The sequence below is a fragment of the Lissotriton vulgaris genome, chromosome 9, assembly GCF_964263255.1.
Source record: "Lissotriton vulgaris chromosome 9, aLisVul1.2, whole genome shotgun sequence".
In the NCBI taxonomy this organism is placed as follows: domain Eukaryota; kingdom Metazoa; phylum Chordata; class Amphibia; order Caudata; family Salamandridae; genus Lissotriton; species Lissotriton vulgaris.
The window spans coordinates 594,887,577-594,902,968 of record NC_141697.1 but is presented as its reverse complement, the minus strand read 5'-3'; the positions used below and the strand labels follow the sequence as shown (position 1 = coordinate 594,902,968).

The following is a 15,392-nucleotide window of genomic DNA, read 5'->3' as shown; positions in this document are numbered from 1 at the left end:
ATAAAGTTAGGAGGAATTTCAGGGCTTTGTTTATGGTTTTCATAAATGTGGAGGACTTATAATGATTGCCTCAGCGACCATGTTTGTGGGAAAGAGCATCACTTTGTTTTATTCTTCCCTTAGCGAAAGGCCAAAATAATCTGCTGTTGCCAAACACAACTTAAACCAATATCCTCCTCAAGCTTATCATCTTTCCTAAAACAATGATGAATCAGCCGTCTTCAAACACAATTACCATCTGCTTCAAAACCTTACATTGCTCACCTTAATGAAGTACAACAGTCAAGACATCACAACATTTGCTGCTGTTTGATCCATACTCACACTTAAAAAGGCGATATATAAAGCAAACTGGCCACTCTCTCAGAGCCAATAGAATTGATTGTTGGAATATTAGTCTTGAAGAAGTCCCACTGCGTGAAGTGAAACATATGCGTACTGTGTGTTATTGCTTTAAAAACCATATACGCCATTTACGAATGAAATAGAAGAACTGCATAAGAACAAAAGGAAACTTGTCTGTTATCGATTACAAACCTACAAGGGTGATTTAACACTCAGTTGTGTATGCTGATTTATTGCATTTTAGAAGTTTTCCTGGAAGCTTAAGAGTGACTATTAATACTAACTAGCATATTGGGTAGAGCACCTCTATACAAAGGTTGCTCAGTGCTGGTTTACTATGTAAGGAACCAATACTTGGACGTGAATGAATTTACTTTCACTGCTACGCTGTTATTTTGGTCCCTGCCTCTTGGAATCTGGTCAAGCTCCTTCATAAACCTTTTGAGCCAAATGCTTCATATGACGTAAAGCTTCATTTGTGGAAGTCTTCTTTCTTGGTGGCCAAAAATTCAGCAAGATACATATGTGAGCTGAAAGCTCTTGACACTTCATAACCTTTCTCGGTTTCCAAAGAGCCAATCTTCAGGACTCCATCCTGATCTCTGCTTTTTCCATCTTTAGGTCTCATCCAGGTTTTATTCCAAAAGTTCTGTCAAAGTTTCATCTGAACATGGAGATTAGTCTCCTGACATTTTCATTTTGCCCCATGGGCATCTGATGAGAAGACAATAACCAATCTGGATGTCTAGAGGCACTGTGAGAGCTTATTCAGTAGACCTAGCACAGAGAGTAACTGGGCTCAGATTGCACTCATTTTACCACTGATGTCTGAGGACTTCTTTTTTGTTTTTGTTTTATATATCGCAAACTCGACCCGAACGTATTAGAGCACTTTATATTAGCTCCAGTTGTGTTACATATGGACATATTTATTGTGTTAGGCATGGAGAGATTAAGTGATTTGCCAGAATAACAGGATGTTGAGCGTCCTTGCCGAGACACAAACCCGGTTCCCCAGCTTCGAGGTTGACCGCTCTAGCCGTTAGGCAACATCCTGACTACATATGAATGCTTACTACTGGTCATCAAGTACACCCTTTTAGCACTTGACCCCCATGGTAGCAACATCTATCAGTCCACGGCTTACCCAGGGAAGAGGTGTGGGGGTCAAAGAATCAGAACGTAATTAACCAACTAATAGAACTCAATAGCTCAATGTCCAGTCACTGCATAGTCTTTAAAAACGAAAAAGTACTTGACTTGAATCACACACAAAGTAATACTGTATATAATGTTTAAAACGTAGCAAATTAAAAGGGTCATTGCTAATAATCGTCAGCCAAATTCTGAGGAAGACCTGCTAAGCTGCTCCCATGGAACACCCTCATAAAATAATCCCTGTGGCACAGTTCCCATTTAATCTCCAGGATTCCCATCAGGTAGAAATTTGGGATTCTGGAAGTCCCTCAAATGTGACTAGCGCATTCATGAATCAGTTCTGGCAATTCTCTCCTACCCATTAATGTGGACTTTGTTCGTCCCTATTGAGTTCCCTTTCGTAAGTTCAGCAACCTGCGCCTGCTTTTTTCTGGCACTTCAGCCAGGCTCCACTGCTTGACAGGGTGTGTGTCACAGATTCCTTGAAGCACAGATGGCAGGGACTACATCCTAGCTCTGCCACTGGTTCACAAGAAGTGTCTATGATGCCACCATGGTGAAACAGCTGAGAGGAGACAGCAGCAGAACCAGGCGAGGAGACTGCAGTTGCTTGCTTGTGGCTCGGCTCGGTTGAACTTGCTGCTTGTCATCTTCCATGTACCCAGAGGCAATCCTCACCACCCAAACAAGCTAGCTGCTCATCCCTTGTGAGTACTTGGATCTTGATGCAATTCTCGCCATCAATGCGGTCGTTCTCCGGCTTATCTTTTGCTCGGACCATGGACTGTGGTCAGGTTTCATAGCACCTCGTGGCACTAAGGGGACGCAATGGAACTCAGACAGACTTGAGTTCCTTAGTATGCACTGTCACACTGCAAAGACACTTTGAGGCGTTACCATCACTGAGCGGTGCAGGTCCTTCCCTAGTGTGCAGAGGATGTCTGACTCTTCCCACCTAAGCTCCTTCTGGTCAGCATCACCTTCGTGCCACGGTAACTCCAATGACCATTCTGAGCAGTCGGTCAGCTTTATTCTTGGAAGCAGGTTCCAGGCAGACCTTCCTGGCAGTTAAACTGGAGCACAGAGTTTAACTTCAGCACTTCGGTGTTTAGAAAAACCTCAATCACTTTGCATCTTTTTTAAGATCTGGTGCTGTGCTTTCTGATAAGGAACATGTAATGTACAACATTGTTCCGCAGGTTTGTTTTTATTGAAAGAAATACTTCCAGGCACAAATAGTATGAACACAAAGTAAACCTGGACTGAAGATACTTTTTAAACCATCAGTTAGATGCACAGAATATAAGTGGAAGAAGGCCAGTTTCCTGCTAAGTGCAACGTGGTATGTGTTTTGCAAAAACTCTATTACTGTGGGATGAACAAGCACCAACATTTTGAACCCCTATCCTCCACTAATAGACATTTCCTTAAGGCAAGATATAATATGCATCAGATCTAATTTATGAAACTGGTTGACTGTGCAAGTACCAGTTACAGGTGGGGCTGTCCAGAGAATATTGGCACAACTGGGAATCACGTTGGAAATAACACTTTAAAAACGTGATTAATTGACCCCAGATGTTTGAATGAGAGATAATAAAATGTGTGTTTTCTTTACAAATATTAATAGATAAATGGTACTTTCAAGAAGTTTGTATACTAATGATGATGAGAAATCATTTTAAGGTTTGTCTTTCCTAGCTATTTAGCTGGTACTTTAGCAAGTTGTGTTTTGAATATATGTTGTCTCGTGCATACAGCCTTCAGGTATTTGAATTACTGAATGATGTTTGATCATAATTAAATATTTTCCGGGGCCTTGTTTTCAATATATATCTATAGAAATCCCATCAATAAAGTACTTGATCTAGTCATGTTTGACAGAATGACGATGATTAGAACTGCTCTGAAAACCGAAGAGAGACCCAGCTCACTTGGGGGTGGCTGGGGGAGGGGGGATTACATTCCATGGTTGGGAATGAACAGTGGGTGATGAACATAAAAGCTAAAATTGAAAAGGTAGAAAGACACTAGCCTCTAAGTAAAGAGGAAATTTTAAGAGACTACAAAATTCCTATGCGAAGTTTCTACTATTCTCGGAGAGTTCAGAGTACAAAAGAAAGTGGGAAACTACTAAAATGTATATTCAGCCAGGCATAGCGCAGGCATTCCCAGCAGGGGTAGTTTGTTAATAGGACGATCTGGAGGAAGAGCTTCTGAGGCAGGGATTCCATTGTGGTATCTTCCATAGCTCTGGACTCGCAGAATATGAATGTACATTCTGGAACCCCTCTCAGATGGGAACAGGGCTCTGCAATTCATTCATTAAGTGTGTCACATGTACATGCTTGAGTCGTTGTGTTTTCAAGGAGGACACAATCTAAACAACACACTGGCATTTAATGCAGCACCACAACATGTATTGCACAATCTAAATGTCCTGACCCATATCCATGAAGCAGCAAGTGAAGAAGCCCAGTAATAGCTAATAGAACAAATTTTCCCTGAGGTGGTTGATAGACCCTCTTCTAGTGGTAGTGGTAAATGGCATGTGTCCTTGCGCTGTAAAATGAGCCGCTACTGGTTGGCTGTCTCAACACAGTCTGTTGAGTGGATAGTGGGCACACTTTAACTATGGGTAGCAGAATACTTTTGGTGTACCTCCCGTCCAGTTCTACACTGTGCTCTCCCGAAGGAGAAAAAATTAGCACTACCCACTGTGAACTTGAAGACTTTGAGGTCATGGAGTGAAGCAACAAAGAAGGCTAAAAAAGCGAAAATGGATAGGGAGGGACAACTTTGCAGGAGTGCAATAACTTTCTTCTCTACACACAAAATGAAGCCCACACTCATGAGAGTCAGTCCATGCCCTCATGTTGCAAATTTACACATAGAGCCTGCCTCTTCCTTGTCATGCACTGCTTCAGGCTCCTTACAAGATTGTTGGGAGCTCCTCAGAAGTGAGTTGCACCTTAAAGTACTCAATGCACATTGCTCATTATGTTCTGCATAGCTGTCTAAAGTCATTCAAATTGGTGCAGAGCCAACATTAAAACATTTTAGAGTTGAACGAACACTGTAATGAACAACCAATTCTTCATAAGGTAAGCACAGCATTGAAGGTTGCGGTCATGACCATACAGCATTTGTCACTATTTTAGGGAGCAAATGGGTCCCTCAGCATCTGACATCACAGGAGCTGGGAATTGCTGCTGTGTGAAGAGAAGCACAATGAGTTAGGAGGAAAGGATTGTCTCATACAAATAACTTTCATGGAAGGGCAATTGTGGTCTCATGTGAACTTATTACCCAAACAGACTTCAGTCATTACGAAGTCTGCTAGCAGCTCTTCAGTGCTGACAAGACTCAAGTTAGGGCATTTGCATTAAAAATATGTTTATCCTCATCTTAGAATGTCCTTGGTCTACAAATGCAATTCTGAGCTTTGGACCTCACCACAGCAAGAAGAGAACATGTGATGCATGATGCTCATTTCTGCATGCTAACAGTGTCTCAAATCACTCTTAAATGGCCGAAAGGAGACATGTTAGCATTTTACAAAATACATGAACACATATTCACGACTTAATAGAAAATTATACTTACCTGTAGCAATGGTTTTGGAGCTTTGTGATTTTGAGAGAATCACATGAAACCCACCTCAATTCCCTGAGATGTGATAGTTTGAAGTTTGAAGTTCTCATGTAATGGCTTGACAATCAGTACATTCCATGCAACTGAGAGCCATTGTGTTGTTCACAATAACATCGTAAGGTCTTATCAAAGACATATCTTTAAGTTGAGGGCTTCCTAGTTGTTATTCATTAATGTTAAAAGCAGTTAATAGACGGAAACAACTTAAAGGGAGTATTAAGCTGACCATATTAAAAATATAACAGACATCAAAAAGCAAGGTTACGGTTATAGACGGATAACGTTTTCATCACTGAAGTGCTGCGGGCCTGGGGGTTATAGGGTGTCCCTGGAGTGGGATCAGTCTGGTAAACTTCTCATGATGATACTGGTCCTGATACAGTCACGGGTCAAAACATTCCAGCAATAGGGAATGATCTGGTAACATCCCTGCTGAAATGCAAACTCTGCAGTTTGCCTATGATGGAAACCCATCTGTAGTATCCCTAATGCTGAACAGGTCTGTGAGGTTTTCATGGGTTATGGCCTTTGTGGGACAGGTCTGAAGGTATCTCCAGGCTGATTTGTTTTTGGGGTATCCCTGGCGAATACACACAGGTGGTTATCCTAACAGTGGGACGGGTCTAGGGGTATCCCTTGGATGGCACACACTTAGGGTGCCCGTTAGGTTGGGTAGGAAACCGGGTGCCTGACCCTCAGCTTCACAGTGTCTCTTGTCCCCTCACCCAGTTTATGTCCTGAGGTACATGTGTTTCCTAGCTGCCAATTTATAGTTTGGTTTTCTGCCTTAATTACCTATGCTACAAATGCAGGGTGTTCTTCCCCAAGCCACCTGGTGGGATACACACTCACCTGCGTCTCTGAAGATCTTGCAGCACGTCGCAGCATCTGGTTAGGCACCGTCTTTGGGCGGTAGATACCCTCACCCAATCCCTTCTCCTTGTGGCCTGGTGACGTCACAAAAGTTGCTGGTAGGATATTTGGGATCTTGAATAAGTTCTGTACGTCCTACAACCCAAGACCAAAGTGGTTTACACCCTTTACTCCTAGACCCACAAAATGGTTTGCGGATGCGGCACATCAGTCAAAAAGTGGCTTATGTCTCGTCCTTTGTATTCAGAGTGCAAGGATGTCAATGGCACTGTAAATACGCCAGATGAGACATCTGTTAATATTAACATTGTTAAAATGTGTTTTAGGTGATAGCATTATATTGCTGGGAAAGAGAGAGATGGAAGGGTGGGTAATGACTAAGGGTGCGTGACAGGGGTTACAGAGTTATTACTAGATCATATGTTAGGAAGTTTAGAGTGTACATCTAAGCTGATGGTAATATTAGCAAGATCTCCCTGCTTGCTTCCAATAAAGTGGCCATTTCCACTAACACAGAAGCATGCTGAGAGGTCCTTCCCCCAAAGCAGCTGACAAGAGGAATGGAAGCAGAAGTGGAGGAGTTGGCAAGAGGACACTGACACTCAAATGAAAATACTGGTCAATTCGAATCAGGTGTAGCATAAAATCCTTTCTAGTGGCTATTAACATGGCAATTTCACCTATATTCGATTTGATAATAATTTACAGACCGTGTAAATAGTCCTAGTATCCATTTCAAGTGATTTGTTCTTCAAAGTTTTTATTTTCAAATGAAATAAAATACAGGCTTTTTCAGAATTTCCCAATATTTTTACAGAACTTTACATGAAAATATCAGCCAGGCTGGTAAAATACTGGACAGGATTTAACCCTAAGGGTGGACACATACATGATGTGGGAATAGGCCGCCACTTTTCTCATACAAATAAACACCAGCCATTTGATTTAGTTTTGCTGTTCTGCAGGGGCCAAACGCTGGAACGTGAATCAAAATGTATGTATAATTCTCAGCATGTTTTTGTAACATGGAAGGTATACCTCTGTTTGCTTTAATAATCATTTAGAAATAATTCAGGATTATGTCAGATGTTTTATGGAAGCTCGAAGATTTCGAGAACCGACAAAGGAGGAATAATATAAGACTTTTGGGTGTGGCAGAGGGGAAGGAAGGGCAGGATGTGCGGCCTTATGTTATTGAGTTACTCAGAGGAGCATTGCCAGAGATAGTAGGGTGGGACTGGGAAGCTGAAGTCCCGCGTGCTCATAGATTCCTTTTCGCTCAAAGACAGGGCAATACCACAGGTAAACCAAGAGCAATCCTGATTTATGTAGGGATTTACCTGCTGAGAGAGGAAATTATGGCAAAAGCTAAGCCGCAGGCCAAATGTCATTAAAAAGATGTAGAGTTCTTTGCAAGGCCTGACTTTTGCCACACCACAGTGGAAAGAAGATGGCGGATGAGGGAACTAATAACTTCATTTCACAACGCAGGGTGTGAGGCATATTTAATGTTCCCTAGTCGCCTTAAAGTGGTCAGGAGTGGCCAGTTTAAGGTATTCTATTCCGAAATCAAGGCTCAAGAATATTTGACGTGGCTAAAAGAGAATAGATTTAGAAAAGGGGGTGGTGATGAACAGAGTGTCTGAGTTAAACAGACCACTCTTACCCAGTCCAAAGATCAGGGCTTGATCCATCACCGTTATTTATCTCACTGCCCATCCCAGCTCAGAACCTGGCTATATGCAAATCAGTCTGTCCCTGGCCCAGTGCATCATGGGAACAGGGCAGACTAAACTACCAAGCCAATTCTTCACCAGAAAGGAGACAAGCTACCGGGGACCGGTTTCTGGCATTTCAGCCTTCTTCGGCCCGGCTTGCTTGAATCCTGATGAAGCAGTGAGAAAGGGACTCATGTCTGAGTATACCCTGCCACACCTATAGTGGCCAAAAACGATTTAGAAAAGGGGGTGGTGATGAACAGAGTGTCTGAGTTAAACAGACCACTCTTACCCAGTCCAAAGATCAGGGCTTGATCCATCACCGTTATTTATCTCACTGCCCCATCCCAGCTCAGAACCTGGCTATATGCAAATCAGTCTGTCCCTGGCCCAGTGCATCATGGGAACAGGGCAGACTAAACTACCAAGCCAATTCTTCACCAGAAAGGAGACAAGCTACCGGGGACCGGTTTCTGGCATTTCAGCCTTCTTCGGCCCGGCTTGCTTGAATCCTGATGGAGCAGTGAGAAAGGGACTCATGTCTGAGTATACCCTGCCACACCTATAGTGGCCAAAAACGATTTAGAAAAGGGGGTGGTGATGAACAGAGTGTCTGAGTTAAACAGACCACTCTTACCCAGTCCAAAGATCAGGGCTTGATCCATCACCGTTATTTATCTCACTGCCCCATCCCAGCTCAGAACCTGGCTATATGTAAATCAGTCTGTCCCTGGCCCAGTGCATCATGGGAACAGGGCAGACTAAACTACCAAGCCAATTCTTCACCAGAAAGGAGACAAGCTACCGGGGACCGGTTTCTGGCATACTCAGACATGAGTCCCTTGCTCATTGCACCATCAGGATTCAAGCAAACCGGGCCGAAGACGGCTGTAATGCCAGAAACCGGTCCCCGGGAGCTTGTTTCCTTCCCAGTGTAAGAATTGGCTTTTGTAGTTTGGTTTGCCCTGTTCCCATCATGCACTGGGACAGGAACAGACTAATTTGCATACAGCCAGGTTCTGAAACTGGGATGGTACAGTGAGCTAAAAAACGGTGTTGGATCTAGCCCTGATCTCTTGACTGGGTGAGAGCTTTCTGCTTAATTCAGAGACTCTGTCCCTCACCACCCCTTGTTGTAAATAAAAGAGAATAGAGCCCAGTCTGGCATGATGGTTTTGGTGACGCAAGGGAATCGAAAGACATAGCAATACACATAGTAATAGAAGTAGGTTTGCTTATTCATTTTTTAATGAGGGTCTAGATTTAGGATTCAAGATGTGTCGAACAAGAAGCATGGTGTGGCAGTAGTACAAATAGGGAGGAATAAGGGAAAGGGAGAGGAGTTGGGAGCGACAAACCCGGGGTCACAGCTGTCACATATAGGTCTGTATGAACCTATTTGCCAGTAAGGGGGGGGCACGTCAGGGTGGGCCTTCAGGGGAGGGGGAGGGGCAAGGGGGAGGGCACGGGGCACAGCACAGGGGCACAACATATAAAACATAAAAAAGAACAATGGGATGACTGTAGGAAGCAATTTCAGAGTGCACATTCTTTGATTGAAAAGTGTAGGTTCAAGTGGTTAGGTCAGTCACCGGATGCATTTTAATGGGCATTCGCATACTGACTTGGAACGTTTGTGGTTTAAATGATAGGCAGAAGAGACAAAAGACTTCCATTCTATTAAAGAATATGAGGGTTGACTTTCTGCTCCTCCAGGAGACACACATTATGGCAACTGAAATATATCTTTTGGAGAAGTTAGGGTTTTCAGTTCTAGCTTTCTCTAAACAGGGTTCTAGAAATAGGGAAGTGGCTATACTATCGAGATGCCGGGATATAGTTACTAGGAAAAAGCTGGAAGATATATGGGGTAGGTGGGCCCTAGTAGATTGTCTAGTTGGTGGGGAATGGATCACTGTTGGCTCAGTTTACGGATCAACGGGGGATGACCCGGAGATTTTTGAATTTCTTGACGTTGAGTTAGCCACTTGGGCCCCTCGTATTGTTATCGCAGGGGACTTTAATATCAATGGGGTAGATGGGTTAGGTTTGGGGTTAGGATCTTGTTCTACTTATCAAGGGAGGAAAAGGAGGGTCTGCCAAGCAGTCCGCACTCTTGCAAGAAACAATGCGTTAGTTGATGTCTGGGATAGCCTGAAGCCGGGAGAAAAGGGATACACATACTACTCAGCGCCACATAGGGTGAGTGTACGATTAGATTATTTTTTGGTTTCTAGTGCTTGCTTGTCTTTAGCCGAAATTGAGAGGTTACCATGTTTGCTTTCTGATCATAACCCCCTAATTTTAACCTTATCTTTGGCAGTAACCAACAGTGGGGTGAGAGTATGGACTTTTGAGAGAGGGCTTATGGAAGATGACAATTATATTCAGCATATGACGCACTGGATTGAAGGATATTTGGAGATAAATAGGGGTACTGCAGCGTTTGATCGGGTCTCCTGGGACTATCTATGGTGTGTTTTAATCAGGGCAGGGTTTGGGGAGGGTTTTGTCAACGCAATAAGAGCACTGTATAGAAATCCGGTAGCCTCTATTAAGGTAAACGGAGGAGTAACTTTGCCAGTACAAATTAAGAGGGGAACAAGGCAGGTTGTTGTTTGCTATGTACCTGGATCCTTTGATCCGCAGAATGGCAACGAACGAGACTATTGCTCCATTAATTACACAGAAAGGGGAGTGCAAGATACTCGCATATGCTGATGATGTGTCGGACCTTACACCAAACCCCACGGAGGCTATTTCATATGTGGAAGTGGAGGCACAGAGTTTTGGCAGAGCGCAGGCTATTCCTTAAACACCACCAAGACACAAACAATCAAGAATAAAAGTGTGGATTGCCAGGACCATCGGGTGGTTCAGTCAGGTACATACTTAGGGATCACCATCACTTCAGATCTAGACAATTTGGTAGAATTAAACGTAGTCCCTATAAATACTAAAGTGAGAAGGGACTTAAACAGGCTCCATAACCTGCATTTATCTATAGTTGGTCGAACGAATATCATAAAAATGTTGGTGCTGCCAAAATTCTTGTATATATTTAGGACAATTCCGTTGTTTTTTAATAATAGTTGGTTCAAGAATCTAGAATCTATGATAAACAGATGTATCTGGTCTAAAGGAAAAACTAGGAGGGCACTACGATTTATGGCACTACCAAGAGATAGAGGTGGTTGGGCACTACCAGATTTAAAATCCTACTACTGGGAGATATGGGCTTGGAAAATACAATAGATATACGAGAATGATTAATAATCCAGCATTTCCTCAAGATATCTTTTCGAATGCGGTCTTCAAAGAATGTAGTAGAAAGGGAATCACGAAGATTGGTGACGTCATGGGGACACAGGGACTGTTGCAATTTTTTGAAATCCAGTTAAAATATGGAGTGGATTCAAGACAGTTTTTCAAATACCTGCAAGTAAGAAGCTTCTTACCAAATAAAACAGGGGGGCCTGTGGGATTTGCTAAAAACTCAATAATGGAGGTGGTACAGGAAGGGGTAAATTGTACAATCAAGAGGTTTTATTTTGAATTAATAGAAACTAAACAGGATGATCTGGAAAAATGGGGGGACAGTTGGGCAAATAAGCTTGAGGTAGAAAAAGATTGCTTTAGTCTGTCACTAGAGATGGGCCAGAATGTTCTGTGCTCTGCAACCCTCCAGGCGCAGCATTATAAAACATTATATCGATTGTACTACACCCCGGCAAAAATAGCGCAATGGGGGGGGTTAACAGGCATTAACTGCCCAAGATGTGGAAGTCTGTAAGCTGACATTGTGCACGTATTTGCAACATGCCCCCATCTATGTACAATACTGAAGGGGATTGAGACAATTGTACAGAGGTCATTAGATATACCGATTATTTTAACGCCTTCGATAATAATGCTGGGTGTGAACGCGGATGGCATTCAGAGGGAAGGCGGGTATTTTATCTTTCTGGCTATGGCAGTATTAAGATTATGTATTGCAACAGCATGGCTTGACCCATTGGCACCGACATACCAATAGTGGTTAGCTAGGATACTCAGGATATATAATTTGGAAAAGGCAATATAAACGCAAGAAAAGGAAAGAATGGGAGGAAAATGGGATTAAAAATCTGGGAACCGATAACTAGATGGAAAGATGAGAACAATGATGATGTTTAGTTTTTGATGTCTAATCTAAGGAGTGATATTGTGCACTTGAATTATACTGGGGAAGTATCAATGTACAATGAGATGTATCATATATTGTTTTGTTTGTTTATTAAGTTGAATTTCTGATGTGCTGCGCTCTGTACCCATAAAAGGGGAAAAAAGGCTTCAATAAATAAATAAATAAATAAAAAAGAAATAATTCAGTTAGTTTTCAAAAACAATTTTAAGTGATTTCTACATGTCTTTGTTGTTTTTGCTTTGTATTTCAAAAAGGAAAAAATAATGAATGTCATTGATTTTTCCAATTTTTTTACCAGCCAGTTGACAGACCTAAGCAGGAAGGGAAGGTTAGACAAGATCGGAAACTGAATGGGAGGAAGGCTGAGAGAAGAAAGGAGGGTGGCTGACTAAATCAAATGAGGTAGCCAATAGAACGTGAAAATCAGAGAAAACGGGAAAAGATCAACAGGAGGTGGGGACTGCGAGAGGAGCTGATCGTGTTTACAAATGTATCTTTAAGCACAGTCCTTCCTATCCCAAATCTTTTTCCCTTTTGAACAGCGGCGGCCCCTCCATTAAGGCGGAGGAGCACCGCCTCCCCCCGCCACCACCATCAAATAAAACAATAATAAAAAGGGTCTTAAACCTGTTTTATTATCCTTTTATTTGAGTCCCCCTGGACCCGCCACCAGGACTCTGACGAGTCATTGGGGAGGTTCCAGGGGGATGACACTGCTGGTGGGGAAGTGCTAGGGCACTCCCTTCACTGGTCATGAGGGTTCGGCCAGCAGTCTCAGGCCAGCCAAACCCTCATGCGCAGTGAAGCTCTAGAGCAGGCACAGGCTCAGAGTCTGCATGGGAGCGCACGGTGCCAGCGCTCAGGCAATCGTGACACTGCTTTCATGCAGCATCAGGATTGCCCACAGTGCAGCCTGGAAGCATGTGCCCAGAAGAAAGAAGAGCGCGATGCTGCAGTGGCGTTTAAGGTAAGTTATTTTTGTATTCTTCTATTTTTTTTGTCCCCCCAACGTCCCCGGTCTAGCCCGCCCCGCCGCTTTGGCAGGGGACTGGCCACCACTGCCTTTGTGGCTCTAACTAATTCCTGACCAACGAGTTCTGCGTAGCTTATTGCAATGAAATCAGCTTTGGCAGAATTCAAGCTTTGCCTGGGGTCTGACTCACTGGTTAGGCACACCTGCCTTGATCTAGACTTTGAGTGGTAGTATGTATGTGTACTTCTATTTTTCTATCATGATGAGAGCATGTAGGACAAATGATCCCCGGCACACTTGCACTGTACCGCTATTTCAGTGATTTCATCATTTTCTTACATACATATGATGTTTTCTGCCCTGAAGACTCATATCTTGAGTCCACTGACACATGCACTTAATTATTTGAAAAACTGGGACTCCTAATAGCAGAGTACTCAATCTGGCTGGAAATAGGGTTCACCCAAAGTGGCACTCTTTTTCGAATCGGTGACTACAATACCTTTGCAAGGCATGATTAAAAATTGGTGGCAGCTCCTGATAAAATCGTGGGTTACAGGCCTTTTTACCTGCACCCCAGCTAGGAAGTATGTCTACTGACCTTCCATGGTAAACTTGTTTATCGGTCATGAGTGGAACTTGTCAGTCCCCCCTAGTGTGAGGGTGAATGTGTAACGCACTGATGAGGTATAAATGAGTGAGGGGAATACATTATATTGGGGACCGCAGCTTATCTGCAGGCCAGAAGGTAGGTTGCAATGATTAGAGAGCATAGGTACTGAGATCGCCAGCTCTGCCGACCTCTGTACGTCTGTGGTGCTGAACGCTCTCATCTCCCTGCCAAGTCATTTCAGCCAGATTGTGTTGTGTCCGGTTCTGATTCACCAAACTCTAAATGGAACAGGAAGGTGGCCTGTCTATTAACCACTCAATGGGACGAGTTGGGACAGTTCAGCCTATCACCTAGAAAAAAAGCATCACTTTTACAAAGATTGTGGTCAAGAGAAAGGCCACTGCAAGATCTGGACAACAGAGATGTGCTTAGTGCACATCCACATCAAGGCCAAGACTGGGATCCAATAACAAGCACCTGCTTGCTTAACAACTACATGAGTTAAATATGCTAACTGTGCAAATATTACAAGATAGTTACTATCACCATCCATTATTAATTTCTGAGGAACAGAATTTAAGTTTCAACAAGATGAAGCTGCAGCCATTTGAATTCCCCAAAGAAATTAAAGTGCTGCACCCATCTGAACTCATTTTCCGGGTCCTATGACTCGAAGATCTGCACCCAACCACAGATAAAATGCACCAGAGTCAGGGCGATTGTCTATCCTCTCATTGTGAGCTGGGATCAAGCTCGAACGCCACTAAAGGACCAGAGGTGCGAAAGCAATAAACTGGCATGTGTGCTGGAAATCTGCATTTCACACCATAAAAATAAAGGCCCAGCTGATCATGTGCCTGCCATGGGCATCACTGCTTTAAGGGCAGAGTGCTAGCAAGACCAGAAACCCATATAATTATACAGCTCAACAAAAAATTATCAACTCAAACAGCAGGCCTCTTATCTATGTCAGCCACCAGGAAGATGAGAAGTGCTCAGTTTGACTTAAATTAAGAAGTCCTCCAGATTCTGTCTGATCATAGCATCTTGCTGCAGTACTTGCTCAAGGTGCTTACTCTCCCCACTAATATAATCATCCCACGTCTCACACTGTCTTTCTTCCAAAGGCTGGAGGTGCGAAAGGAGATGGACACAATAGGAATGTTGGGTCTACATTAACATGGTGGAAGATGAGCCTCCAATCATGGTGGGATGAGAAAAGTAGAACTGGTTTATTGGTCATTCTTACACTTCTGCCCACCCAGCACTCCCCTTCTTGCATACTGCATCGGACTAGGAGTGGAAAGCATCCCTAGAAAATGTGTCTTCACGCCTTACTATTTAAGGCTTGTTTTCGATGAGGAAGTCTGATCCTGTTTTGAACGGGAAAGCCTTGCACCACTTGGCTACGACAACTACAAGCTGTCTTCCTTGGTAAGGAAAACCTATACTCGTGGATTCTTGGAACATTGTGCACCAAGACACTACTTTTTCATATTGGAAGTGCCCGTGCAAAAAATAAAGTCAGTATACAGATACTGTGCCTTCTGACCAAAGAACCTGAGATAAATTCTATCTGAAGGTGAACTGGATTACTGCTTATACAAGCTTTCCTGGTCTGACTCCTCTGGTCTGGAACACTTACCAGAGCACTAGGAAAAAGGACCATGTTCTAGGGTACATTGCTGGGACTGACTTCTTTGTTGAGACCTTTTGTGCTTGTTTGATAGCTTTGCGAAAGGAGCCTGCTGCCCCTTTCCTATTTTAGTTTTTCAGCTTGCTCCATTTATGTGATCAGAGCAGAAATATCTCACAGGGAGGAAAAGTTTCACTCTGGTTGTGTTTAGTGCAAAGCTCCTTTTTGAAAGTAAT

The 15,392-nt window shown here is 43.2% G+C and overlaps 1 protein-coding gene across 1 annotated transcript in view; it reads right to left on the bottom strand.

Moving 5' to 3' along the window:
* Positions 1-15,392, bottom strand: part of LOC147691915 (uncharacterized) — a 194,282-nt gene that overhangs the window by 163,689 nt on the left and 15,201 nt on the right. The window contains exon 3 of the mRNA XM_086936704.1: positions 6,010-6,165. Coding sequence (XP_086792830.1) covers positions 6,010-6,165 — 156 coding nt within the window. The remainder of the gene's footprint in view (positions 1-6,009; positions 6,166-15,392) is intronic.